Genomic DNA, 26510 nt, shown 5'->3' on the forward strand with positions numbered 1-26510 from the left:
ACAGCGTCAGCTAATGCAGCTCGTTCACTGCCACCCTCATTTTTTTTTAGTGGGGTAAAAATCCACATCAAAGTAAAATTAATTTGTTTGCGTTTACAAAAAATAGGGAAAAACGTCGCTTTTGTTTTTGGGGCTTCGCACGAATTTCGACATAAATAAAATATGTGAAAAAGAATTCGCTGCTTATGGTGAAATGCTAACGAACCACGAATTTCATTCGCAGCATAAACAAATAATCAATAAAAAAACAGAACAGAAAACTTAAGGAATGAAGAACTGATTTTACAACATGTTGAAAATCACTTTGTGGCAATAGAATTTTGGTTTACGAGACTCTGGAATTGAAATTAGTCTGACCTTCGCGGCATCGCGTCAAACGGAAACAATTTGGAATTGATTTGTGCCCGAGCCTGTGCCATTTCGTAGGGCCGCAATGTTTATTATTGTTTTCTTGGCCACTACACTAAACAAATCAAACAATCAAACAATAAACGTTTATTGTGCCTGAGCATTTTACATGGCCAATCGATTCGATATGTATCACGTGGGAGTGCAAGACTAGCAGATACTCTTTAACTCAACTGCTTCTCTCTCAGCTGTTCGATCTTTATGAAAGTTTACTGTTGCTAAGACCTAATTTTTGTTAATTACTGTTTATGGGGGGATATAAGGAGACATTTTATTGCTTCCTTCTGCCATTTCGCAGGGTATTGAAAATACTTAAATACTTCTTCCCCACTTTTGTCGGCGCCTCACGGACTTACGAAATGTGGAAATGTCAAGACTTTTCAATTAGCGCCTTTGCTGCTCTATAAAATTGATTGTTCTTGATGTTGAATACAGATCAATCTCTTTGAGATATGGCAAATTTCCGAAATGTTTAAACGGGTTTTTTTTTGTCTGTTTCGTTTTTTTTTTTATTTTTCTCTCTCGATTTCTGTTTGTGTTGCGTTTTTGCGTTGTCGTTTTCAGTTATTTTCGGTGGCATGCCAAAAAAATATTTTGTGTGGTATAAACAACACTTGAACAAATACAAATTAACATGCATTTCAATTGCAGTTCCAACAACAATATATAAAAGTTTTAACAATCCGGCGACACGCGGCAATTATTCAGTCTTAATTAAAATGTATAAAAATTCCATTTCTTTAATCAACGCCTGACAAATTGACAATTGAAGCGCTTCATTTAAATATCGTACGCGTAATCGTTTTATATTTATTCACAAGTAAAAACTCAACAAAAAGCATTTTCGGCATTTGCGGAAATTGACAAAAAATCAAGAAGCAGCAAAACCATTAAAAACTAAATGCAGCTGCTACACAGCGCGAAATTAGCCAACATAATAAAAAGTAAAAAGAATTGTATAAATATATTTGAAATTTCTCGCAGTGTAGCCCCCAGCGGCCTGTTAAATAACAGAGTTCATTAGACCGATCGAAATGTTATCGAAAATTTGTTAAACATGCCGCTTACCGATCGCATCGATGTTGATGTTGTTTTTTGTTTTTGCTATCTGGTTTGAGCTTTGGCTTCAATTAATCAATCAATCAATAGGCCAATCGTTTTTTTGCTGCTGCTGTGCCAGTTCTGTATTATGATAATTAGACGCGAGCGTCATAAAAGCCACAGAAATAAAACGTGAAACTGCTCAGCATGTTACCTGAAAATGTGCCTCTAATGAATGCCCCTCCTCCCCTTCCCCTCTCCATCATCGAGTTTTAGTGTACGTGTTAAGTTCTGGATTATCCATGCGACTGAAAATGTCATTGTACCCGCGGGCACACGATATGCAAATGCGCTTCCCCAAAGCTCCATCCACATTATCGTAGCGTAGAACGTAGAACTCCCCTTTAAATGTCACACACACACTGACACACACACACACACACAGTCGCAGGTGAAGTGAACCCAACCGAACCCGTCCGAGCATTGAAACAAAAGCAACCCACATTGTATATGAACATATATTTGTACTTTACACAGTTGTTCCTACTCTATATATCATTGCATTCTAATTGTAATTTGTCTTTTTTTTTGTTGTGCTCCATATTTACGTAGTTACTTTCCCAACTTATCTGAAAGTGAACGGCGCACAGAGAATATTCAGTCAGACGAACAGACAGACAGACAGACGAACAGAGAGTCAGGCAGTCAGGCAGTCAGCGAACCATCAAGTCTCGCACTCGCTGTGCTCGGTATTTGTATCTACACAATAGCCCGGGGAATACGCGAGCACATTATTCATGCATATTCTGAAACAAAAAAGTCAAATGAAGCTAAATGAGTGCAGCGACAAAACAAAAGCTTTGTACATATATTTTAAGCCTGAGCTGAATTCTGTATGCTCTATAAAGAAATTCTAAATTACGTAGACAAACATATCATAAACACGATTCGACTTTAAAAAGTATCAATTTGGAAGCTTCCGTTTGCTCTTCACTTAATCAAACAAACTTATCTTCATTGCAATATTTTAAAGCTTTTTCCAGGAATATCCCAATCTTAACGCTTTTATATGATTCTCGAAGCCATAAAATCGCATATCGCAAATAAAAAATATATTAACAGATTTCCTGCTAGTGAAGAAACACTAAAAGTCTTAATGGACAACAAAATGTCACAGCTATAAATCTAATCGCGTTAACAAATAGTAAAACGAAGAGCTAATTAAATTTGAGTTTTAAATCCTGTTTCATTCAAAATGTTAACACAATTCTCTAGACAAATTCTATATGCTCAAGATACAAATGTGTATCTTCAGCTTACCATATATATACATAGTGTCTGCAGCTACCCACATGCCTCGAGGGCCACTCAGGGCTGTAGATTGTAATTACAGCAAACGGTTTACATTCTACAGAAAATCGTGTAGATAAAGTTGCGGGCCCAAGCCAAGCCATGGCCTTAAGCACCTGCAGCAGAGCAAGAATATCAACAACAACTATGACTACGGATACAAAAACATTAGCAAGTTCAAGTCGAGCGGGCAGACAAAGTACCGCAAAAGTTAAACAAATGTAGCAACAACAACAACAACAACAACGCACAGTGACAACAGAAAAAAAAACCAAAACGAAGAGGAAAAAGAATGAGGAAACAAAAAGGGCAACTGAAGAAGAAGCGGCAGGTGAGCAGCTGAGAACATTTGTAGCGTAGGCTCTTGCGACATACCAGTAAAAAAAAGATACAAAAATAGATGTGTTGGTCAGGTCTAAAGGCTAGTTTAGCGACAAGGTCAACTCTGAAACTGAGAATCTCTTATAGAGATATAAGCTGAGGGGGGGTTTCAATTAGCTGCAAAATTAATGAAGAAACAATGCTAAACGCTCCAGTAACCTCCGGCAAATGGTGCGCAACTTCCTTTTCTTGAGAGTCGTGGCCAAAAGGCGAACCACGCAAATCATTAAGAAATCCAAACAGAAAAATTTCACAAATTAACTTTATAACACGAAAATTTCTCGCACGAGCAGCGCGAGCAATAAAAATAAAAAATAAAAAAAACGCTGCTGCGGGCCCAGAAAACGACAAGAAAACATGCTCCAATGAGAGAGATACACTCGACTCTACAAGAAGAAGAAGAGTATTCATAATTATTATGAGCTGAAAAGTGGCCAAAAGGTAAATATGTTCGGCTTCCTGTTCGGGGTTAACTGTTCGCTACTGTGGAAACCACATATGAGTACAGCGCCATCCATCGATCGATCGTTGGCTGTTTGCTGCTTCTTCTGCGTCTTGGGTTGGGACTCGGACTTGTGCCAAGCACGAAAATTGCTTTGACACAAAAATAATAATAACAACAACCACAAAAAAAAGTGCTCTTTAGTGGGTCACGCGCGTCATGACGAGACAGTCAGAGAGACGGACAGACAGACGGACGGACGGACGGTAAATGAAAACCCTCGGCCAGCGGCCAGCCCACCCAGCTGATAAAATCAAAAAACATGCGCAAAAAACAAAAACGACACAAAAAACCAACCAAAAACCCAAATTAAAATCAGAGCAGGCAGCACTTGCCTCTGACTAGGGCTCTGACTATAGCTTTGAGTCGCGGGGTCTGAAACTGGGGCTGGGTTTCCCGGCACAACGCGCATGTTTAAATTGTGTTTGCCTAATTTGCTGGCTTTTGTTTTCGTTGTGTGTGTGTGTGTTTTTTTTGTGTTTTTGGCCAAAATGTAATGCAATTAACATTTTTTATATATATAGTGCTATATAGTATATGTATTGCTATTTAAACGCAACAATTTCACAGTGCCCTGGGAAGGTTGGTTGTGCGTATCTCTGTTTTTAAGCAATGTAATGCTCGTGAAATATGTAATTGAATGGGGTTTTCATTTGGATTGGGCAAGCTTTAACTACATGTTGTTTGACTTGCCTTGATGGCAGATCAGCAAAAAAACACAGATTTAAATTATAGATTTATCTAAGTCGAGTTACTTAAGCTTAATTGAATTAAAATCACCTGCGGTCTTATGAAACTTTTAACTAGATTATTAGCTACATATAAATTAGATAATGTAGTAGGACGTGTGCCTACACACACATACATACATATACTTTAACTCGATGCTCTCTCGGCTATCCGAACTCTCTCTCTCTCTCGATATTGACTCTCATTATCATTTCTCTCATATCACATTCTATGTTATACATATTTAAGCTATACAGTCAGTCTTGATCGAGCAGCAGAATAAATCGGACGCTAAAATACAATTAGTGTTGTTTCTTTAACTACCACAATAAGGATGTTTGAGTTAGATAACTTTCAAGTGCAGACTTTTATTATTTGTTCACTGTCTAACTATAATGCGAATTTCAGCTGAATCGATCGTTGTTTAATATTTATTTATTTAACAACTATAGTCAGTCATATCCTTATCTCTGCTGCAAGTTGCAGTTAATGCTTTGAAGTCTAGGTTAGTTTATGGCCTACATTTAACCATTATTTATCTACACAGTAAATTACTCTATCAATTTGATAGCCAATTTTAGATTAGCAAGCATATACGATCATTATCTAATCACGCTAAAAGTTTCAGTCAAATTCAACGTGATTTCAAGTATCATTTTTAAAGTGAAACAAATACAATGTTCACGGCTTTTATGCAAATTTATTGAATTGCTCGCATTTTACCGCTGTGACTGGGTTAGAGGGCTTATTTGATTTGTGGCATGGGTTTTTTTTTGCGCGTTGCTGTTTTTATTTTGTCAATGCAATTACAAGCGCAAATAATTTTTGGTCATGCAATCCGTTGTGTATACTTTGGAATTCGTCATTTGTTTTTTTGAGTTGGGCCTTTGTTTTGGTCACGTTACTCTGCTGTACACCCCATCCAAGTCCATATCTTTTTGCATGTCCGTTTGTCAGTTTGTCTTCTCCTCTAATGACCAAGTCGATAACCGCAATCGCAACGCAATCGTCGATCGGGCGTGGCCAGACGAGATTTCAACGCGAGACACTGTCAATGAACTTGGACTGTTTTTTTTTTTGTTTTTTTTTTGTGTTTCGTTGTTTTTGCTCAGCGCTACGTGCTCGCAATTATTCTTGGGAGACAGAACATCAAATACCAGAAAAAAAGGGCCAGAAATTGACAGACGTTTTGCATAAATTGAAATGGGAGCTAAAAAAAAACACAAAAACAAAAACAAAAGACTGAGGCTGATGCTACCGAAATTACAGTTTGTGTTCGAGTTGCGCAATGTATTTCAATATTGAAATGAAACATTTTATGTGATCTACGTGAGGCAACAGAGTTCGGACATGAAACTGACACTGAGACCAAGACTGAGACTGAGAAAGAGAACCCGGCAACACTTTGAGGCCCATAAAGTGCCGTTAGAGGAGAGCTTTAGCTTTAGCTGAGTGGAAATTCAATTAGTGACACCCACAAGACAACGCAAAAGTTCTGACGCACTTAATGGACATCATCATTACAAAAGCAACACAGACACACACACACACACATACAGTTGACACACTCACACTTAGCCGTAAAACTTAAAAAGCAATTTAATTTTATTACGAGTATGAAACTCAAATTGACACCAAAAAGAAGAAATAATAAAAAAAAATCAAGCGAATGCGATCACTTCCATTTGGAGTCAATTACGAGCCTGGGAATCTTTTTGGGAGAGTGTCAAATCGTCATCGAAAATATATATTTTCGAATCAATTTAATTTGATTTGATTTCTGTGTGACAATTGTGCGACTATTTTTGAAAGTCACAAAACCAAAATGTGTCCGACTCATTGCCAATGCTGAGTGTGTGCCAGTAATAAGGGGAAATAGAAGCATTTCAAATCAAATTGTGCATTATGCATATTAAATGCTTTCACTTTCGTTTCCAAAGTTCGACAACTGCTGCCCGCCTGCAATTGGGCTGTGTAAGTGTCCCTAAACAAGCGTTAGATTCACTTTTTTTTTTTTAAAGCTGCAGTTGCAGTTGCACACGCATGCGAAATGGGCGTGAAAGCAGCAGCAGCAGCAGCAGCAGCGTTTGCCTTGAAAATGAAAGCAAGCTGTGCAACAAAGAGCTAACGAGAATTGAGCTGAGCTGAGCTGAGTTGTATTGTGCCCCTCCATTTCTCCCATTTCCCTGCTAATCAGCGCCATTTGTTGGCCTAGTCGATTAGCAGTCGGAATGAAAACGAAAGCATTGGGCCACAATTGAAATGCAAAGCCAGCTGCAGTGTTAGCTGTATCTATGAATGTATCTATAACTGCGTGTACTCACATCGCGTTTGTATGTGTGTGTGTGTATCTATGACGTGCCAGAGAGTTGAGCCATTGTCAACAAGTCAACGCGTCGTCTGCCTTGTGCTCAATCATTATGATTGTTATTGCTATTACTATTGCCAATTGCAATTGCATGTTGTAAGTACACAAAATAAATGTGTATGATCACATGCACTTAGCCAGAGCTTATGGCACGTTAATAACCAATAAATGACTCTGTGGCTAGACAACAGACTGAGACTGAGACTGAGACTGAATCTGAGATTGTTGACTCTCTCATTTAGTCAGTCAGTGAGTGAGTTGGTCTGTGCTTCGTGATTGATTCTCACAATGCAAATGAAATGCAATCAATGTGAACACTTTTTGCAGTTTGGCGATCATTATTATGCGTCCAAGTTCGCGTCCGACTCTCGTTGCACATTTTGCTTTCGTACGTGGCCAACAACGACAGCTCAAGGCCGGCAGTCTGGAGCCAGTCGAAGTCGGAGTCAGAGAGAGACTGACTCTTTGTCGATTTGTCTGCTTTTGTCTCTCTGTCTGTCTGTCTGTCTGTCTGTCTGCCTGACTGCATAATACAACAAAGTAAAAAGCGCCAACTAAGCGGCGAATATTGCTTTTTATTTGCTGTTTTGCTGCTGCTGTTCTCGATTGCATGACGAATTACCTGGCAAACAACAAAGAAAATGCCACTGCCACAAAGGTCCCCAGACCCTAATCCCAATTGTGGTGGCTATGGGCTGACCACAAATATGCAACATGCAACATGCTGCATGCATCCTGCAGCGTCTTCAACTCGGCTTGTTTTGCATCACGTTCTTCAGGGAAAACAATTTTCAATCAGAATGCAGCCTGGGCCCAAACTCCAATTTGCAATTTGCTAGCTTAACTTAGCTTACCTCTCTGATGGGGCTGCCAATTTGCAATTGCCGCCGAAATGAAATGCAAACCTAAGCTGAACAAAAAAAAAACAAATTCCACAGTTCACCAACAATACGCTGGCCATAAATAAAATGAAAAGCAACGACAACGACAACATTCCTGCAATGCGATGCCAACTTCTGCTGCTACTATTTTGTTGTTGTACAATTTATATATTTACATTTTTTTGGGTCAGCCGCACTGCATAAATCAGACAACAAAACACAACACCACCAAGCAACAACTTACAACAACATTTATAAAAGCCAATATGTCAGGCATGCGTCTAATTTGTTGGCTAATCAGCAGTCCCGAAAATTTCTTTGTCTAAATGGAACGGCGCCAGTTTGTTTTGGCTTCATGTTGTCGTCGTCGTCGTCGTCGTTTTAGATCTTCATCTCCTGCTCTTCCTCTTATACATCATCATTGTCGTCATCATCATCATTATCTTTGTGATCATCGTCAACTTTGTCGCTCTCTTATAAATCGTTCATACTCGAATTATGCCATTTATTTTTAGTCTTCCCAAAAAACTGAGCTAGTTTCTGGCATCTATGTTTTACGTGCCGCATGCCACATGCCACAGCGACGTGGAGCAAATCGTTTAACTTGACTCATTACACAATTCAATTAAATGTTGATAAGCAAATTGCAGTTGCATCTTATCGCACAACTCAATTGACCTTGTCAACTGGAAAGAGCACAAGTGTTTTTTATGTGATTTGCATTTCAAATTGAAAATGAAAATCAAAAAAATGTAATAGTTTCATTTAGTAAACGACATTCAAGTTATTCGCGTGATGCAGCAATTTATCAAGCAAAATACACTTGACAAAATGTCTTGGCAATAATAATTAACGAACATATTTTTGGAGATACTAAAAGAACTTTTTGGAGTATTAAAAATAATATTGATAATTGTTAAAGTTGTTTGTGTATGTGAATTAGCGAAATTTGCTTGAAGGATAAATAAAAGATGATTTGTAGATATTCGTTAATTGTTTGTCAAACAATGATTCGATGGGAATTTGTGTGCTAAAGTTAATTAAATTAGAGACACAAATAATTATTATAAAAGCGTATATAAATATCTATGCAAATGTTAATTTAATTAGAGACTTAAATAATTATTATAAATTTGTTGTATATAACTTTAATACAATCCAATATTCAAATATTATATGTTATCTTATCTTTAACTCATCTAGTATTTAATTGTGATTTAATTAACATTATAGCATATTTATGCATATCGTGCCATAAAACAATACCTCTTTATAACATTTGTGATTAATTTGCTGGCATTGTTTTCTGCCTTTAAATATTTTTCCCACATTTATTTGTTCTACTCGCAAAGTAACTCCCATTATTATCTAGTTTGTCATGCTAAATATGCTTTTTAGCAAGGGCATTCCCAGTTCGTTATTTAATTATAAGAGAACACACATTTCCCTGTCTTTTTGTCATATGCTCAATATTTTGTTGCTTACATTGAGGAAAATGAGGAATTGCGTCGTTTTCATCGAGTATCTCGTGGATCGTCACGGGGCAGTATCTCGATTTCAAATTCATTTTGAAATACAAATTTCAGTTCGTTTTGTTCAATGAAAAGCAACGGATAATTTCGGCAAATTTCGCGCGTTGTATTTATAGTAAATTGTTTAGATTTTGTGAACGGTTTGTTTTGAGCAGAAAAGCTACACAAAATAATATTTAAATGAAACGATGTCGCATTGGTGCCAAAACTTGGGCTTTAGGTAATCGTGGCAAATGTATTTTTATGTATTGTTGCGATTATGCAAAAACTTTAAATAGCGACAAAATAATGAAATAAATGACGTCATTGGCGCTTTGACTCTGCGCAATTTGGGGCACATGGGAAAAGCGCGAGTGAGACGAGCTACGCGTGTTTCCTAGCTACAAGCATAGTAAAATGTATATATAGCAGAAGCAGATATATATATGTATATACACTCAAATCATGCCATATACGCAGCTCTTTTTAATTGCAGCGCGCCAATTTGGGCAATGCAACAGCAGCAGCAACAACAGCAAACAGCAACAACAACCTTGAAAATGCAATCAAAGCCAAATCTTGATCTCGTTTTTTGATTTGTTGTTTGTTGTCTTTGCTGCTGTTGTTGTCTTGTTGCTGTTTCTGTTGCTGTTGCGAGTACTTAATTGCGTTTATTTTTTATTCATTTGCCAGACTTTTGCTCTTGGCATTCGCAGTTGCTGTTGTGCTGTTGCTGTTGCTGCACGCGAGCAACATCAAAACCCAAATGAATGCCAAATGTGCAGCCAATTTTGGGAGGCGACGACAAAAGGCAGCGAGCAACGCTTCCTGTCCTGCAACAAGCCAGCAACAAGCAGCAACCATCGAGCAGCAACCATCGAGCAGCAACCAGCAACCAGCATACCCATCCTCGCTTGCAATGCAACAAGTGTATGTGCTGTCGTTGCTCTTTTATTATTATTTTTATTATAAAAATGCCGCCGTTGTGTTGCACAGTCACAGTCACAGTCGCAGCGAGTTCGTTGTACACATAAAAATTGCTTTGACTCAGCGCAGCGCAGCAACTATTTAGGGCCAGAAGGAGGAGGAAGGAGTAGGGAGAGGAGTCACGAGACAGAGGAAAGGTGGCAGGCATCGAATGTCATGGCTGCTGCCGCAGCAATGGAGGCACAAAAACAATTTCACGCTTTGCCTGCCCCAAACAGCCGCATCGCATCGCACTCGCCAGAGAATTATGTTTATGGCATTTTCTGCTGTTGCTGTTGCTGGTTGTTGTTGTTGTTGCTGGAAAAACGCCCACCAAATGACCAAACGGGGCTTGGAGGCAGGCATGAGGTTCGCTGATGATGATGGTCGGATCGGATCGGATCGGATCGGATGATCGTCGAATGGTGGTCGATGGTGATAATCGGCCTGTGATCGTCATTATTTTTGTAACGTTTTATCAATAAACCGTTAATTATCAAGCGCCTAACGTTTGCCAACTGGCAACTTGCAACGCTTGCAACGTGCAACTGCAATTGTTGTGTTGCCTCCAAACAATACGCGGATGTATTTTAACTCTTTTTCCTCTCGCTATCGCAGTCGGAGTCGCAGTCGGAGTCGCAGTCTCAGTTTGCCGTATTATCCACACACAAAGCTAGGAGTGGCACTCATCACATACAAATCGCAAGCTCTTGGGGCCAACGTTCGGTTTGCTTGGAACAGCTCGCCACACGTCCACGTCCAAGGTTTTGTAAACAAAGCCAAAAGCTCTCGGCGTGGGTGTGGGCTTGCGTTTGCTCTTGCTCTTGCTCTTGCTCTGGGTCTCCTTCACTCTCCCAGTTGCCGCCTCCCCCACTCCCCACTCCCTACTCCCCCTGTCACTCGCCTAGTCTCCAATCTGGGAACTCTTACTCTTATGGCGCTGATTTGTTCGTCTGGGTGTTCCGCTCCACAAACCTTCGCCTTTGCCTTATTGGCCAGCAAATTGCGTCGAAAAATCAACAAAATAAACAATTTAAGGCAGCCAAATTCAATATTTACCTATTTAAATACCCTAACAGAGAACCATTTGTGAGATTATCGCTGTTGATTTTAAGAGGAGCGGTATTCTTATGGCTGATGTAAGGCTTACCTAGGCATTTTTGGTAAAATTCCGCATTTTACGGCCATAGGTTGAAAGTAACCGAATAAATCTTTAGGTAAACCAAAGGCAGTTCAATTCTTAGATTTGAAAAGATTTAATAATATGTGCAACACTTTTTATAGTGAAAAAAAACATAACTGAAACAATTTTAAAAATAAGTAAAGGTTATTACTATACCTATGGTTTTGTTCTATATTTAGAGCAAAGATTGATTTTAGGAATTTTCCTGTTTTACTATAAAGTTTATAAATTCTTTAATTTTTTGGTTTTCATTCAAATTTGAATTCTTGAATGAGAAAACGATTTCCCTCATTTTTAGCTCTAATTTAAGTAATAATCAAGAGCTTCATATAAGATTCATCTTTATTTCACATAAAAATGTTTAGGTATATGTTGTTTTTTGTTTTTCATTTTAAAAAGTGTCGCACGCGACATTTTTGTTAGAGAAATACCCATAGATTGTGTATTTCCCACTAAACAAAAAAATACTATAAATTAAATGTAATTTTTTACAATTAAAAACAAACATGTATCATATTTCCATTTAAAACAAATCTTGTTAATCTAAACAGCATATCAGATTTCCTTCGAAAAGCTGCTCATTAGTTTCCCCGCTCAATAATCACCAAATCGAATTGCGCAAGATTTCTACTGTATACACACACAAATTTACAAGGAAATAGTTAAAGAATGCAAAATGTACTCATAACTCTGAAAACAATCTGACATTCTTAATAGCATATCAGATGCCTAAGCAACATGTAGATTTCGTTCAAGGAAATGTGTCTAAAATGTGTGTTGGGAAATCAAAGTTAAGTTCGTAGATAAAACGATCTAAGATGTGTGGCATACTCTCCATAGTAGTAGTAAAAATCTGAGCTATGACTTGTAGAATTCAGTCGAGTTCTTTTTGCTTAGTTTTGATTACCTTCTCAGATATATCCATTCATGGAAATTATTATTCTTGGTCCATTGTTTATTTTTGCACACAGTTCTTGAGTGTTTGTTGGCCTTGTGACGTCAGCTGTCCAGTTATGTGAGTGGTTACATTCATGCTTAGAACACTCGTGTGAGTAGTGTGAGTAGTATGAGTAGCATTCGTTCCCTGTCGAGTCATAGAACCAACAACACACATTCGTCTGCCGCGCTTTGTTTGCTTTTCGGCTGTGAAGCGCGTGACATAGAAAACAACTGGAGTGCAGCCCCAGTCACCAAGTAAACTAAACACATACACACACACATACATATATTCACACTCTCACATACACATTGATACATACACAGTTTCAATGTTGATACAACAACCCGGGGGCAATGCCTGACTATGAATCTGACTCTCTGAATGCGACTGCGACTGCGACTCGAGAAATCGATCAACAATCGATTGCCATTTGCTATTATCGAATGAAACCTGCTCTTGGTATTGGACTTGGACTTGGCGTGAGAATTCTTTGAAGTTGTCTAATATTCCCTTAGCTTCACACTCGGAGATTTGCATAAATAATCGGCAACAGATGCAAATTGGTTTGCTCATGATATCACTGCGATCGATTGTGATTGGCATTCATTAATTACAGTCTGACTCGATCGAGTCTCAATCTGAGTCGGAATCGTAGCGGATTGGATCACAGTTAATGGCTACCATCTGGCATTAACCTTGATTGATTTAAGCATGAACTACATCAATAACTCGCATAACTATTGTGTCTAGTCTAAATCGGTTTTTTGGCATTGTTTCAACTTTGTTCTTTGGGCGCGACACAGCAAACAATGCAAGCGATTGTTTCTTGCTTTCGCTCTTGTTTTTGTTGCTGCTCTAAATCATTAATATGCTAAAGGTCAACAACGATAACAACAACAACAACAACAGCAACAAGCTGTGCAATTAACTGGCACATACTGCTGCTGTCGTCTACATAAATACATCAACTTGCCGGACGGACGGACAGACAGACGGACGGACGCACCATCCATCCATCAATCTCTCACTTTCATTCCATAGGAATGTACTTGTACCCCGCACTCGCACTTGGGGTACTCCACATTAAGCTGTTGTATCTGTTTATGTATCTTCGTACATGTACATGTACATATATCTGTATCTGCAGCTGTGTATCTTTGCATCTGTATCTGTGTAGTTGACACGACCATCGTCGATCATGCGTCGACGAGTGTTGAAATATCAAAATGTCCATGATGTTGATGAGGTTCAGTTGTTGTTGTTATTGTCACTGACTTTTTATATTATATATTGTATTTCGTTTTTTACTTATTTTAGTGCCAGTCTCTGACATGTTTCACTGATGAGCTCACAAACATTTTACATATCATCACTTTACACACTGAGCTCTATACTGCAGTTCTTTCATGATATCATATGACTTTTACGATTATATGAATAAATATAGAAATTGCATTCAGAACTTGCAATTGACAGCTAATGAGCCAGATGATGAGCTTAATTTTGTTTTGAATAATAGTTAAGCTGAAGCTTCGGACAACTTAATAGCACACTTAACACATCATCTGTTACTAGCAATTGAGAACACGATGGGTAGAGAGATGAAAGATATCTATAAATATCAAATGATTAGCAAATGGAGAAAAGAAATGAGCAAACTGAAAACATGACGAGGCAATAGGAAAGCAAATAGAAGAGGAAAGAAGATTTAGTTTGGGGAATAACAACAAAATATAGAAAAAAACAAATAAATATATTTTCACTTACAATTCAAATTAAAATGAAAACCAAAACAGTTTTAAATTATTTTCAAAGAGCAAATCAAAATACGATTTCACTTATAAAACCAAAACGAAAACAGTTTTAAATTATTTTCAAGCTGGAAATTAAATCAAGCTGCTCGCTGACAATAAGATTGATGTGTTCAATTTCCATAATAGAATTGGCATACTAATACCGTTAGAAAGAATATTCCACTGAGCCATAAATAAACTCAGCAAGACTGAAATTTCTACAAAACAATTTCAATTTGCAGTTCCGCAAGACTTCTCTCTATATATCCAGAAATTAATTTCCATTTCAAAGCAATTCACTTTTATTATGCCAGTACTCATCCTGCTAAAACTAGAAACAAAATTATGAATTCTACTCTTCACGACTGGAACATAATAATTCAAGTAATAACTCTTAAAATAAATGTACTGAGAAGTCGCTGCTTTAACCTTTGCTTGCGCTGAGCACTTTTTCTGTCTCACAAATTTCATTGGCAATTTAGCAGTTTGTCTTTTGTCTTTTATCTAAGCTGAAGCCCGGATCTACACTTCAATGTGACAAAGACGAACACGTTGAATGCTTTGTTTTGCTCACTACTAAATCTTCAGCACTGCCCCCCAAGTCTTCGTCTCTCGACTGCAAGACGCCACTTGCACTTGACGCATTTCGCAAAAAAAACAAAATAAAATAAAAAACACAAGAGTAACAAAGTCAAAAGCAAAAGCTAAGCGCACAAATTAGCAGCTAAAAAAAAAAAACACAAATAAAAACCAAAACAGAGAGAAAAAGCAGAAACAATGCGAAATCCGTATTCAGGGCAGTTCCTCCTCAAAGAGCGGCAAACTCTTTGGCATTCGCCAGTGGCTTTTGTGTAATGTCTAAAACGCAAATGGCTCAAAGTGCTCTGCTGCCCGCTGGCAATGTGTGGCTCCAAGTCTATCCATCTGTCCGTCTCTCTGTCTCGCTGTCTTGCTGTCCGTGTCCGACTCCGGTTAGTGCGACTGATCCATGTCGGACGTGTTGCGCATGCGCCTGAGGGGCAAATCGCTCTTGTTTTATAATTTCAGCTCGTATGCTCAAAGCGCGCAAAGAGTGAAAATGTCATTGGCAGATGTGTCGCGGATATTAGCAACAAGCAACACAGCAAACATACATACATACACATGATCATTCACTTCACATGATCATCAACAACATCAACAGCAACAGCAGCAGAAAGAGCAACCGTAACAACAACTTGGCCCAAAACAAAAGACCCGCATTGCTGACTTGTGTCAGCTGTGTGCAAGGGTGAACAATGAAGAGAAGATCTCTGCAGCGGGAGATTGGATTGTGGGGAAAGAGGCATCTAACATTTTACGAGCTTGTCTTGTGTTGTAGCTGAGTGCACACACACACCAACACATGTCCAGGGCACAGTCGAGTGCTCAGCGGTTGCATCTTTTGTTCTGGCCCAGCTGCTTGTCTTTTGTCATCTTGTTGTCTCCCATATATAATTATTATGACTTGGCCGTTTAGCTCACAAGTTAATTACCCAGTTTTCAGTACCAATAACAATCCCCCCAGTCAACCACTTTCGACACTTTCAACAGCATTTCAACAAGAGGCTTCTGTGGCTGCTGTTGTTGATCTTCTGCTTCTGCTTCGGCTGCATTTCCCAAGTTGTCTATTTTGGGCTGAAGCCCTCAAGCGAAAAGCGCCATTAAATCGATTTTACATTAAAAATATTGCACAAGGCGCCGCCTGCCTCCAGAATTAATGGATCATAATTATGGCTGAACGACAGCAGCAACAGCAACATCAACATCAGCAATATCAGCAGCAGCAACAAGCAATAACAGCTCTAACAACAGGCAACAACAGCGATAGCAACATCAACAACAGCCGCATTAGAAATGAAAACAGCCCACGAAAAGGCAGGCAAACATTTGTTAAAGCCCCCAGAGGCTGCTCCACAGTGCACAGTGGTGTCAAAGTTTTTGAAAAATATACAAATGGGAAACAAAAAAATCTTAAAATATATTGTTGATGTCATTTACTCTCGCATTGTTGTTAACATATTAGTTTTATCAAATTCTTAAATTAAGATCTCTTCAATATAAAGGATGATCACTTATCAAACTTTTACAATCGCCTTTGCCCCACTGTGCGTTCGTGCAGTGGCGAATCTTCAGCAAAGCTACTCAAGCGTTCACTCAGATGCTGCAATCTCCACTTTCAATGTGTATGAAGAAAGAACTTTTCTTTTCTTTTCCCTGACTTTACTTCGCTTTGCTTTTCATACATTTTCTTAGCTTTGCTGCCGCTGTTGCTGTTGCTGTTGTTGTTAGTATTTTACTGTAATTTTCCCAAGAGAAATTTATGCCATAGTTTGATATGTAGCTGTCTGTCTGTTTGAAGGCTGGTGGAAAGAGCAGTGAAAAAAGAAGCCTAAATACCAGAGACTTGATGGAATTTGAAGAGCACAACGAGTCCAACAATTTGTTCTGGTCCGAGCAGTGCAATTCATTGCAGTTGTTGCTGTGCTGGTTGCTGGTTGCTGTGGCTGCTGCATGTGGTTGCTGCTGTAGCTGACCTTATGATCCCCCCTGTACACTGCTCTGACCCTAGTGCAATTGCATGTGCCTCGACGACGAAAGAAGAAAGTGGCGACTGCGACGTCGACGTCGACGTCGACTTGCGGCCATCTGTTTATGTTGGACTTGACGTCATTTTGCGGCAAGTGAAAATGTGTGCGACGCGTTCAATCCGGTTTTGTTTTTTTTTTCGACTCGACTCGGCTTTGGCCTGAGATGTTTATGTTTTCAACAACAACAGCAACAACATCAGCGAACATTTGTTCGCCTTCTTTTTAGCTGCCTTTTTTTTGGCTCAATGTTAAGACGAGATGTTAAAAACGTGATTTCCATGCGTCGCCAGCCAACGTCGGCATATTTAAATAAAATACTTTTACTATCAAAGAAAACTAGTCAGCACTAGCAGCAAAGAGTGAGAGGGAGATGGAACAGCAACAGCAACCAGCTCGTTATATTGCTGAATCAAAAATTATAGTGCAACGGCGCCAAATGTTGCATACGCAACGCAACGCGCCACGCAGAGGCCACTGACCAAACGCCAAGCACCCAGACTACAATTGCAACTGGAACTTGCCACCAAGTGGACGCAAGTGGCAAGTGTGGCAGCCGGGGGCAGGCAGCAGGCGGCAACAGCTGACAGTGCGTCGCCGTTGTGGACGCTGAACCCACAGAAGCTAAATAATCAACTAAGCATTCAAAATGGCATATCTATCGAATGATAGCACAACATGGGGCAAGCGAAGATGACGAAGAGCAAGAGGAGGGGAAGCAGGAGGTGGCAGAGGGGGTGGCAAGCTTATGCAACTGAGCAAAACAAAAGGCCAAGCAATTTATCAAAATCTGCTCTTTGGTATTCATAATTTGCATCACATAACCAGCGCCCCGAAATAGCCAAAGTGGCCAAAAACAACGAAAAACAGCAACGAACAAAAAAACTGCTAGCAACAAAAATGCGTTAATTGTATGGAAATGGAAATGTTATTGACCAGGCTAAAACTCAGACTGCGACTGAGACTGAGATAGTCAGCCAAGCATTTCATTGGCCCTTTCTTTACTCTCTGTGGTATTTGTCTTTGGTTTGGCTTTGGCCATGGCTTAAAACTATCTGTTTGTTTCTGTTGTCGTTGTTGTTATTGTTGTTGTCTTCCATTTGGTTAAAGAAATGCGTTGCCTCTTACACAACAAACGTTTTCGATACAAAGAAAGCCAAAAACAATTTGCCATAAATCAAGGTATTATAATCCAAATATCATTGCGGGTGTAATTTTCTCCCCATTTGAATCAGAAATGTGGAACTTATGTCAGCTTCGTTGTATTGCCCAACCTGCTGTTGCTTCCCAATTGTATAGATACTGTATATGCATATGATTATATCTCCAAATCTATAGCCAACCGATTGTTACTCATAATTAGACTTTAATTAGAGTATTAGATGATGCTTTTCATGGACTGAAAATTCATTTTAGACAATTTAATAGAGGCGAACGAAATTTTTTTTGCACATGACTTGCAATCTGTTCTTTTATTTCGAAATTTTTGGCAATGTTAGAAGTCAAATTTGCTTATTTAAACAAATATTATATAAACAAAAATATGAAATTCAAATTTTAACATTTTTGGCAACTTTAGTTTACTAAATTTAGGAGTCGAATTTTCATTTTTATTGTATTTTATTCTTCATTCATTGTTTGATAAAAAAAAAACAAATGTTAAGAAAATGAACTTTTACAACTTCAATTTCATGATTAAACTTATCTTATATAAATAAATAGCTAAGCTTGCATAAATTAAAGTAAAATAATAAAAAAAAAATGGTGTGCAAAATGCTTGCAATGTTTTGCTTGTAATCTCGCTACAATGTTAGTTGTTTATGAACCAAGCTACATTTCTCCAAACTAAGAAAGCAGTAGGAAGAGGGAGGAAGACAGCTGGAGGAGGTAATCTTTTGGCCAGACATTCTGCCGTCGTTGTCAGCGTCAGCGTCAACAGCAGCAGCAGCTCTGCTGTAATATGCAAATTAAACATATTTTTGGCCAAAGGCAACAAACAAACACAAAAAAAGCTGAAACAATAAACATGGCAAAATTGGCAACACACACACACACAGACACACTGACATTATGCAGAGCGGAGAGTGCAGATTACTCAACACTCGGCGAACGGAAGTGATTAAGAGAAGCAGCAGCAACAAGTGGATGGCAGCAGCAGCAGCAGCAGCAACAGCAGCAACAGCTGCCCCCGCCAACCCCCGCGAAAGAAAGTGAAGAAGCTGCTGGCATAATCAAATGTGAGGCGTTGGGAACTAGACAAAAGAGTCCCGCTTATGCAAATGGCTCAACAGCTAGCTAGGCAATTGACACGAGATACAGATACACAGATACAGATACAGATACAGATCGAGACAGAGATGGAGATACATGTGACTACAGCTGTTTTCGCTGATGTAAGCGACTAAAATGTGCTCTTAATTTATGCACAGCATTTCTATGTCGGCTTTCTTTTGACAAGCTATATTCATATGTATATATTTACTTATAAAAGATACAAATGTAGCTGAGAGAGTGTAGAGAGAAGAGAAAAAAAACTGCACACACACCGTTAGCAGCAACACCTTATTGTCTAGGGCTGCCTCCACTTAAAAAGAAGAGGGGGTGGAAACGCAAAAAAAAAAATTAAAATATATCGCTCTTGTTCAAAATTAGCTTAGCACTTTTTGAAAGTTGTCGACACATCCGAAACATCGGTGTCGCCTCCACCGCCTTCTTCGCCCTCGCCCTCGCCATCGTCTGCATCAACTTCGACTTCGACATCTTCTCGTCGTGCTCGTCATACGCGCTGCACACTAAAATGAGGCTCGACTTTTTGACTAAAAACCTTCCAAAAACAAAAAAAAAAAAAAAACTGAAACATAAAACTCTTTATAATTGCACTGTTAACATTTCACTTTCGTTTTGTCTCGCAAACTGTTTTAATACTCGTACGAACAAAATGTCTTGTCTCCGCATCGTGCACAGAATAATTTTTGTTTTTCTTCTTCTCTTTTTTTTTATTTGTCGGTTGTTGTTGTTTTTGTCGTGTTTATTATCATTTTGTTTGTTTTTTATCTTACAACCACTTTCGCCATGTGGGTGCTAAAGCTGCCAAAGCTGTTAAGCTGCTCCGGCTGCTGGGCTTGGGCTTGGGATTGAGATTGAGGACTCAATTAGCCGCCTTCGTCTAGATTATGGCCCGCATTTGCATAATGTTTGCCCCTAACTGCCAAATCGTGGCCTGCGTGCGCTGCCGATGACCCCGCACAGATGACCCCACATGCTTCCCCTTCTCGCACCCGAATCCCAATCTCGCCAACTGTCAATTGACATTTGCTGTGGGTTGGGCTCAAATACAATTTCATATGCTTATTAGCGTTTTACCAGTTAATCTCAGTATTTGCATTTCCTGCTCGAAAAAATTGTGAAATTTTGATTTTTCATTAAGTTAACAGGGTTTGAAATTGGAAGAAACGAATTTTCTTTTGCAGCACATTTATTCGTAATCATTGCTAGTATTGATCTCTTAAATATTTTGAGCATGCGTTTGCTAACTTTACAAAGCTTCACTCAGAAATTGTAGATGTTGGTCGGTTAATATGATCATTGATTAAGCAGAGTAGAAGAAATTGTTTAAAGTGAATCTTCATACAACAAACTCGTATCTTTAATACTAAAACCCTTTCGCAACTTCTAACTAATCAAATTGTTCTCCCTTCGCTTGCAGATCAAACTCAAAGGCTTCGTATCTGCCGCGCCAGAGCCTGGAGAAGCTGAACAACACGGATCCGGATCATGGCATTTACAAGCTGACGCTCACCTCCAATGAGGATTTGGTGGCGCCCAGCAAGCCCATCTATGGCGTCGGCGCTGGCAAACTGAAGTTGCCCAATAATCTGCCCGATGTGCTGCCGCTGGGCGTGAAATTGCAACAGCAACCGTCGAAGCCGCAGCCCAGTTCACCAGGTGATGGGGTGTCGTTGCGGTATGGCTCCAATAATAACCTCGCAACAAAATCGCCAACAAATGCCACCACGCCCAACGCTATTGGCAACGCTGGCAATAACACAGCCTACGCAATGATCTATGGACAGCAGCCGCAGCAGCAGCAGCAGCAGCAGTTGCCACCACAATCGCGCTATTCCTCGCCAGCGCTGGGCCACGCCTACAGTCGATCGCCAGCGCCACAATTTACGCGATCTCAGTCGTATGAAGTGAAGCAGCAGCAGAGCGATCCCACACAGTTCATGTCCCAGTCACATGTCGATCTTAAGCAAGCCGTCCATGACCTCGAGACGACGCTGGAGGAGGTGTTGCCACCACCGACGCCCACACCGCCACGCCTCTCGCCGGCCACCTCCGACTGCAGTCTCAGCAACAGCTCCCTCGAGTGCAGTCCCCTCAATGCCAATCACACACACAATCACAACAACAATCCGGAGGCGCACATCTTCCGCGCCGAGCTGATCAGCACAACGACATCGGCCACGCTGCCGAAGCCACCGCCTGTCAATCGTCAGGAATCGTTGCGCGAGAACATCGAGAAGATCACCCAACTGCAGTCGCAGCTAATGTCCGCGCATCTCTGCGACTCTGGGCTGCTCAGCAACTATGCCAAGCAGCTGAGTCCCAGCATCGAGCCACAGAGCACAGATCTGCCACAGTTGCCGGCAGCGAGTCCAACGCCCAGCAGCCAGGTGCAGACAGAGTTGACGTCACCTCTGGAACCCACGGAATCCCCGCCAGCATCGCCGTTGGCGGCGGAGAGTCTGCAGCTGGTGCAGCGCAGCGAATTGGTGCTGATGGTGAATCCGGTGCCCAGCACAGCGGACATGGCTTGCCAGACAGAGGAGTTGCTGGACAGTGAATTGGTGGCAACCCGGGAGGAGCAACAGACGCGCACCACGTTGCAGCCACGACAACGTCAGGCCATTGAGTTGGAGTACGAGCAGGCGGTGCTGGAGCTGCTTAAGGAGCTGGCGCCGCACGATAAGCTGCTCATCGAAATCCTAACACCAAAAAGCTACAAGCCCACGACGCAGTACGTCAGCAATCTGTACAATCCCGATGTGCCGTTGCGGCCAGCCAAACGTGATGTGGGCACCTCGACCCTGATGCGCATGAAGGCATCTGCCACAGCAGGAGCGACAACGGAACTGCAGCTGGTCAGCGTGGAGTTGCAGCTAACTGATGACACTGGCGCCGGCGATGATGAGGAGTGCACGAATTTAATCAAGCAAAAGCTGGTAAGTGTTATGAATGCCTCCATAAATCGAAACTCTACTAATCGCTTTGTTTCGCCACAGAATGAGCTGATCAAACAGTTAAACCAAAAAATTGGCGCATTGAAGCGCGAGCAGCAAACAATTGGCGAAGAGTGCGCCACCAATGATAAACTGGGCCTTGATCTGCTGGCCAATCTAACGGAGAAGGTGCGTCCCAGCGAAGCGTCCAAGTTCCGCACCTACATCGATGATGTGGGTCAAATAACCCGTCTGTTGCTGTCGCTGTCGGAGCGCCTGGCCCAAACCGAATGCAGTCTGGAGGCGCGTTCGCCCTTCAGCAGCCAGCAGGAGAAGGTAAGCTCAACTAGTTGCGTCTCCTTAATCACACATGTAACTCACATGTAACTTTTATTGTCCACACAGAGCACGCTGGAAGCGAAACGCGAACGCCTCTATGAGCAGCTGGAGGAGGCGCAACGCCTCAAGGCGGACATCGATAGACGGGGCAGCAGCATTGCCAAGCTGTTTGGCAAACATCTCAGTGCCGACATGTGTGCCGACTACGATTACTTTATCAACATGAAGGCCAAACTCATTGCCGACGCACGCGACCTGGCCGACAGGATCAAGGGCAGCGAGGAGCAGCTGAGCTCGCTCAGCGATGCGCTAGTCCAAAGCGATTGCTAAAAACAAGTGACGCTTTGCTCTCCTCAATTTTCCTTGCTGTCAACTCAAAGTTGAGAGCTGTATGCGAGAATTGTGTGCTGCATCTTCGATGGGGGGATCCCCCTGGGTCAAGGGGGTGTGTATTAACTTAACGATGTGCTTAAATACAACCACACACTATAATGTATAAATATTTTATGTTCATTTGTGATTTTCAATTAGCTTGTAGGTTAATCTATGTATCAACCGCATATATCTAAGCAATTTTTTTACATAATTATCAAAGCAAAGATAAACTGTATGCATTAATAAAAATTTTAAAGCAATTTATGTCTGAACTGCAATGTGTTTTGAATTCGATGGGCTGCGCAGCTTAGGTAAAACTTTTTTGTAACAGAAATAGTTTCTTTTGAACAATTTATTGTAAACTGCAGACAAATTTTGAATTTTGCGGGCTATATGTCGATGTTAGACAACACTGATTCCGTTCCTTTGCAGCGTTGCCACTTGTTATTTGCTATCGTGATAACTGTCGATAACATTTTCTATCGATATCATGATTCAAGTATTGATCTAATCAATTTATAGAGCGTTAAGAAAGATATTTGCATTTTTTATTTCTGAATTCATTGACAAAAATATTTAATATTTAATAAAATAAAATTTATTAAAAAAATGAGAACCATTATTTGACTGTTAAATATTCGATAATTGCTATAGACTATCGATGTTTTTTAAATATTTGAAAAACAACGATGCATCGGTTATGCCATTGATATTAATCCACCTCTAATCAATAATTAATTTAAATTTATGCAATGCATAAATAATTGTTATTCTTTTGCAATTTTAATGTGTATTTGCGAACAACTTTTAAATTACAGTTCAGCTAAACGCTCGTTATGCTACTGCTAATTTGTAATCGATAGCTGTGATTAAATTATAATCAGTTGAATCAGTCGATGGAATACCATTTCGTTTATATATGTATATTATCAATAAATTGCTATGTTTAGAGGCAAAACACTCTGCCAATCCTGGATAAGAAGCGCTTTGGCATTAACAACGCCACAGATACAAACGCCGCGGGTCTGGCAACTTGACGAGTAAGTTATAAAACCATGTGTGCCATAAATTCAAAGCATTGAATACACAAGCAATCTTTAAAGCGTAGTAGAACAACAACAACTGTAGTAACAGCAGCACAACAAAAGAAACAGCAGCACCTGTTTCGTGGCATGGCGACGGGCAGTGAAACAAAGGCGCAGCCGCCGAAACACAATAACAGATTAGCATCTTCCAAGTCGCCATATTTACTGCAGCATGCGCACAATCCCGTCGATTGGTAAGTGGAACGAGTGAAAACATCACTGTGAATTCAACTGCTCTGTACCCTTATCTTAGGTATCCATGGTGTGAGGAGGCCTTCGAGCGTGCGCGCAAGGAACAGAAGTTAATTTTCTTGTCGGTTGGCTACTCCACCTGCCACTGGTGCCATGTTATGGAGCACGAGTCTTTCGAGGATGCGGAGACAGCGGCAGTCATGAACAAACATTTTATCAACATCAAAGTGGACCGAGAGGAAAGACCCGACATTGACAAGGTCTACATGCAGTTCCTGTTGATGTCCAAGGGCAGCGGTGGTTGGCCCATGAGCGTCTGGCTTACGCCGGATTTGGCACCACTCGCAGCTGGGACTTACTTTCCCCCCAAGGCGCGGTAAGACAGATCCAAGGTCAAGCGAAGGGAAGCAAATTTGATATGATTAATTTAATCCTTAGTTATGGCATGCCTTCCTTCACCAATGTGCTGGAATCTATAGCCAAGAAGTGGAACACGGACCGGGACTCGCTCTTAAAAGCTGGGTCTACCTTGCTGCAAGCCTTGGTCACCAATCAGAATGCAGCAGCGGATGGCGAAGCTGCTTTCGAGCCGGGCAGTGCCGATGCGAAGCTTGCTGAAGCGCTGGGCGTGCACCAGCAACGCTTCGATCAGCAGCACGCTGGCTTTGGACGGGAACCAAAGTTCCCAGAGGTGCCACGTCTCAATTTTCTATTCCATGCCTATTTGGTCAGCAAGGATGTGGATGTGCTGGATATGGTGTTGAAAACATTGGATCACATTGGACGTGGTGGCATCAATGATCACATCTTTGGCGGCTTCGCACGCTATGCAACCACACGGGATTGGCACAATGTACACTTCGAGAAGATGCTGTACGATCAGGGACAATTGATGGCAGCGTATGCCAATGGCTATAAGCTTACACGAAGTGATTTGTTTCTTGGTTATGCGGATAGAATCTATGAGTATTTGATCAAGGACTTGCGTCATCCAGCTGGCGGCTTCTACGCTGGTGAAGATGCCGATTCTTTGCCCACACACGCAGATACCGTGAAGGTGGAAGGCGCCTTTTATGCCTGGACCTGGCAGGAGATAATGGAGGCCTTCCAAGAGCAAAAAACGCGCTTCAACGATGTCAGCCCGGAGCGTGCCTTTGAGATTTACACGTTCCACTATGATCTGAAGCCTAAGGGCAATATACCGCCTTCCAGTGATCCACATGGCCACCTCACTGGCAAGAATATACTCATTGTGCGAGGCTCCGAGGAGGACACGTGTGCTAACTTCAATTTAGAGCCGGAAGTGCTAAAGCAATTGCTGCAGACTGCAAATGACATACTGCACAAGGTGCGAGATCAGCGACCACGTCCGCATCTGGACACGAAGATCATATGTGCCTGGAATGGTTTGGTGTTGTCAGGTCTTTCCAAGCTGGCCAACTGCGGCACAGCCAAACGTGATGCCTATTTGCAGACGGCCAAGGAGCTGCTGCAGTTTCTACGCACACATCTCTATGATGCGGAGAAGCAACTCCTGCTGCGCTCATGCTATGGTGCCGGCGGCGAAGATGCCACGTTGGAGCAGAATGCGTAAGTTGTGAAAGAATATTAGCAAGGTCTCTGAATTGTAATTTGTTGCACTTCCTTCCAGTGTTCGCATCGAGGGCTTTTTAGATGATTATGCCTTTCTCATTAAGGGATTGCTGGACTACTATAAGGCATCGTTGGACATGAGTGCTCTTCGCTGGGCCAAGGAGCTGCAGGAGACGCAAGACAAACTATTTTGGGATGACAAAAACGGTGCCTATTTCTTCTCGCAGCAGAATGCCCCCAATGTCATTGTGCGGCTCAAAGAAGGTAGCGCTTGCAAATACTTTGTATTGCATATGTTATTTAAAACCGGACTTTTTCTTTGCAGATCATGATGGGGCTGAACCCTGTGGCAACAGCGTTGCTGCCCGCAACCTGACTATACTCTCGCATTATTACGATGAGGACGCATACTTGCAACGTGCCGCTAAGCTACTGAATTATTTTGCCGACGTCTCGCCTTTTGGTCATGCTCTGCCCGAGATGCTCTCGGCGCTGCTACTGCATGAGCACGGCCTGGATCTGGTTGCAGTAGTGGGCCCCGATTCCCCAGACACCACACGCTTTGTAGAGATTTGTCGCAAATTCTATATACCCGGCATGATTATAGTGCACTGCGATCCCCAGCATCCGGATGAGGCATGCAATCAGCGAGTGCAACGCAAATTTAAAATGGTTAATGGCAAGACAACAGTTTATATTTGCCACGATCGTGTCTGCCGCATGCCGGTCACAGATCCAGCGCAACTCGAGGAGAATCTGATGGACAACTTCTTCAAGGAGCGCATCTAATTAGCATAGTGAACCAATTGACATTAATCGAATCGGTAATTCGAATTATTAACTATTAATAATAATGTTATCGTTTATTTTGTTGGCTTTCAAAGCTTAAAACGGTTCTCGGAACTAGTTATAGTTATACTATTATAGAATTTAGCACTTCCAATTGTATTATGCATATTTGTGTATCGGCATCGCCTGAATAAACAGACTTTACACAAGACTAAGAATTTTCGTTTTTTTTTCGGCAAATTCCTATTAATTTTCC

At 41.0% G+C, this 26510-nt stretch overlaps 2 protein-coding genes across 8 annotated transcripts in view; both read left to right on the forward strand.

Annotated features, from left to right (window-relative positions):
- The window catches only part of LOC133845584 (protein Shroom), a 56375-nt gene extending 33524 nt beyond the window's left edge, over nucleotides 1-22851 (forward strand). For 3 of the 5 annotated variants that reach the window (XM_062280075.1, XM_062280076.1, XM_062280078.1), the window contains 3 exons: nucleotides 20366-21884; nucleotides 21945-22217; nucleotides 22287-22851. In XM_062280075.1, the coding sequence (XP_062136059.1) occupies nucleotides 20366-21884; nucleotides 21945-22217; nucleotides 22287-22550 (2056 nt within the window). In that variant the 3' untranslated portion in view covers nucleotides 22551-22851. Of the gene's footprint in view, nucleotides 1-9365; nucleotides 9413-18817; nucleotides 18974-20365; nucleotides 21885-21944; nucleotides 22218-22286 lie in introns of those variants that run through there. The other 2 variants (XM_062280079.1, XM_062280077.1) reach the window with 2 other exon arrangements.
- A 551-nt stretch (nucleotides 22852-23402) lies between these two features.
- Nucleotides 23403-26477, forward strand: LOC133842067 (spermatogenesis-associated protein 20). Of its 3 annotated transcripts, none has more exons than XM_062274978.1 (6): nucleotides 23403-23635; nucleotides 23699-23874; nucleotides 23934-24248; nucleotides 24311-25462; nucleotides 25524-25729; nucleotides 25791-26477. In XM_062274978.1, the coding sequence occupies exons 2-6, from the start codon at nucleotides 23768-23770 to the stop codon at nucleotides 26252-26254; spliced, it is 2244 nt and encodes a 747-aa protein (XP_062130962.1). In that variant the 5' UTR covers nucleotides 23403-23635; nucleotides 23699-23767; the 3' UTR covers nucleotides 26255-26477. The 3 variants fall into 3 exon arrangements, with proteins under 3 accessions (XP_062130962.1, XP_062130959.1, XP_062130960.1); XM_062274975.1 differs by having other exon boundaries at nucleotides 23404-23635; nucleotides 23704-23874; nucleotides 25791-26476; XM_062274976.1 differs by having other exon boundaries at nucleotides 23404-23635; nucleotides 23707-23874; nucleotides 25791-26476.
- The last annotated feature ends 33 nt before the right edge of the window (nucleotides 26478-26510 follow it).

Source organism: Drosophila sulfurigaster, chromosome 3 (assembly GCF_023558435.1).
Source record: "Drosophila sulfurigaster albostrigata strain 15112-1811.04 chromosome 3, ASM2355843v2, whole genome shotgun sequence".
Lineage (NCBI taxonomy): Eukaryota > Metazoa > Arthropoda > Insecta > Diptera > Drosophilidae > Drosophila > Drosophila sulfurigaster.

Bases quoted from the DNA above. Each gene is read 5' to 3' on its own strand.
- LOC133842067 (XM_062274975.1), top strand. From the start codon at position 23,538: ATGTTTAGAGGCAAAACACTCTGCCAATCCTGGATAAGAAGCGCTTTG. The intron at 25,463-25,523 runs GTAAGTTGTGAA...ACTTCCTTCCAG, and splicing joins GCCACGTTGGAGCAGAATGC to TGTTCGCATCGAGGGCTTTT. The intron at 25,730-25,790 runs GTAGCGCTTGCA...TTTTCTTTGCAG, and splicing joins CATTGTGCGGCTCAAAGAAG to ATCATGATGGGGCTGAACCC.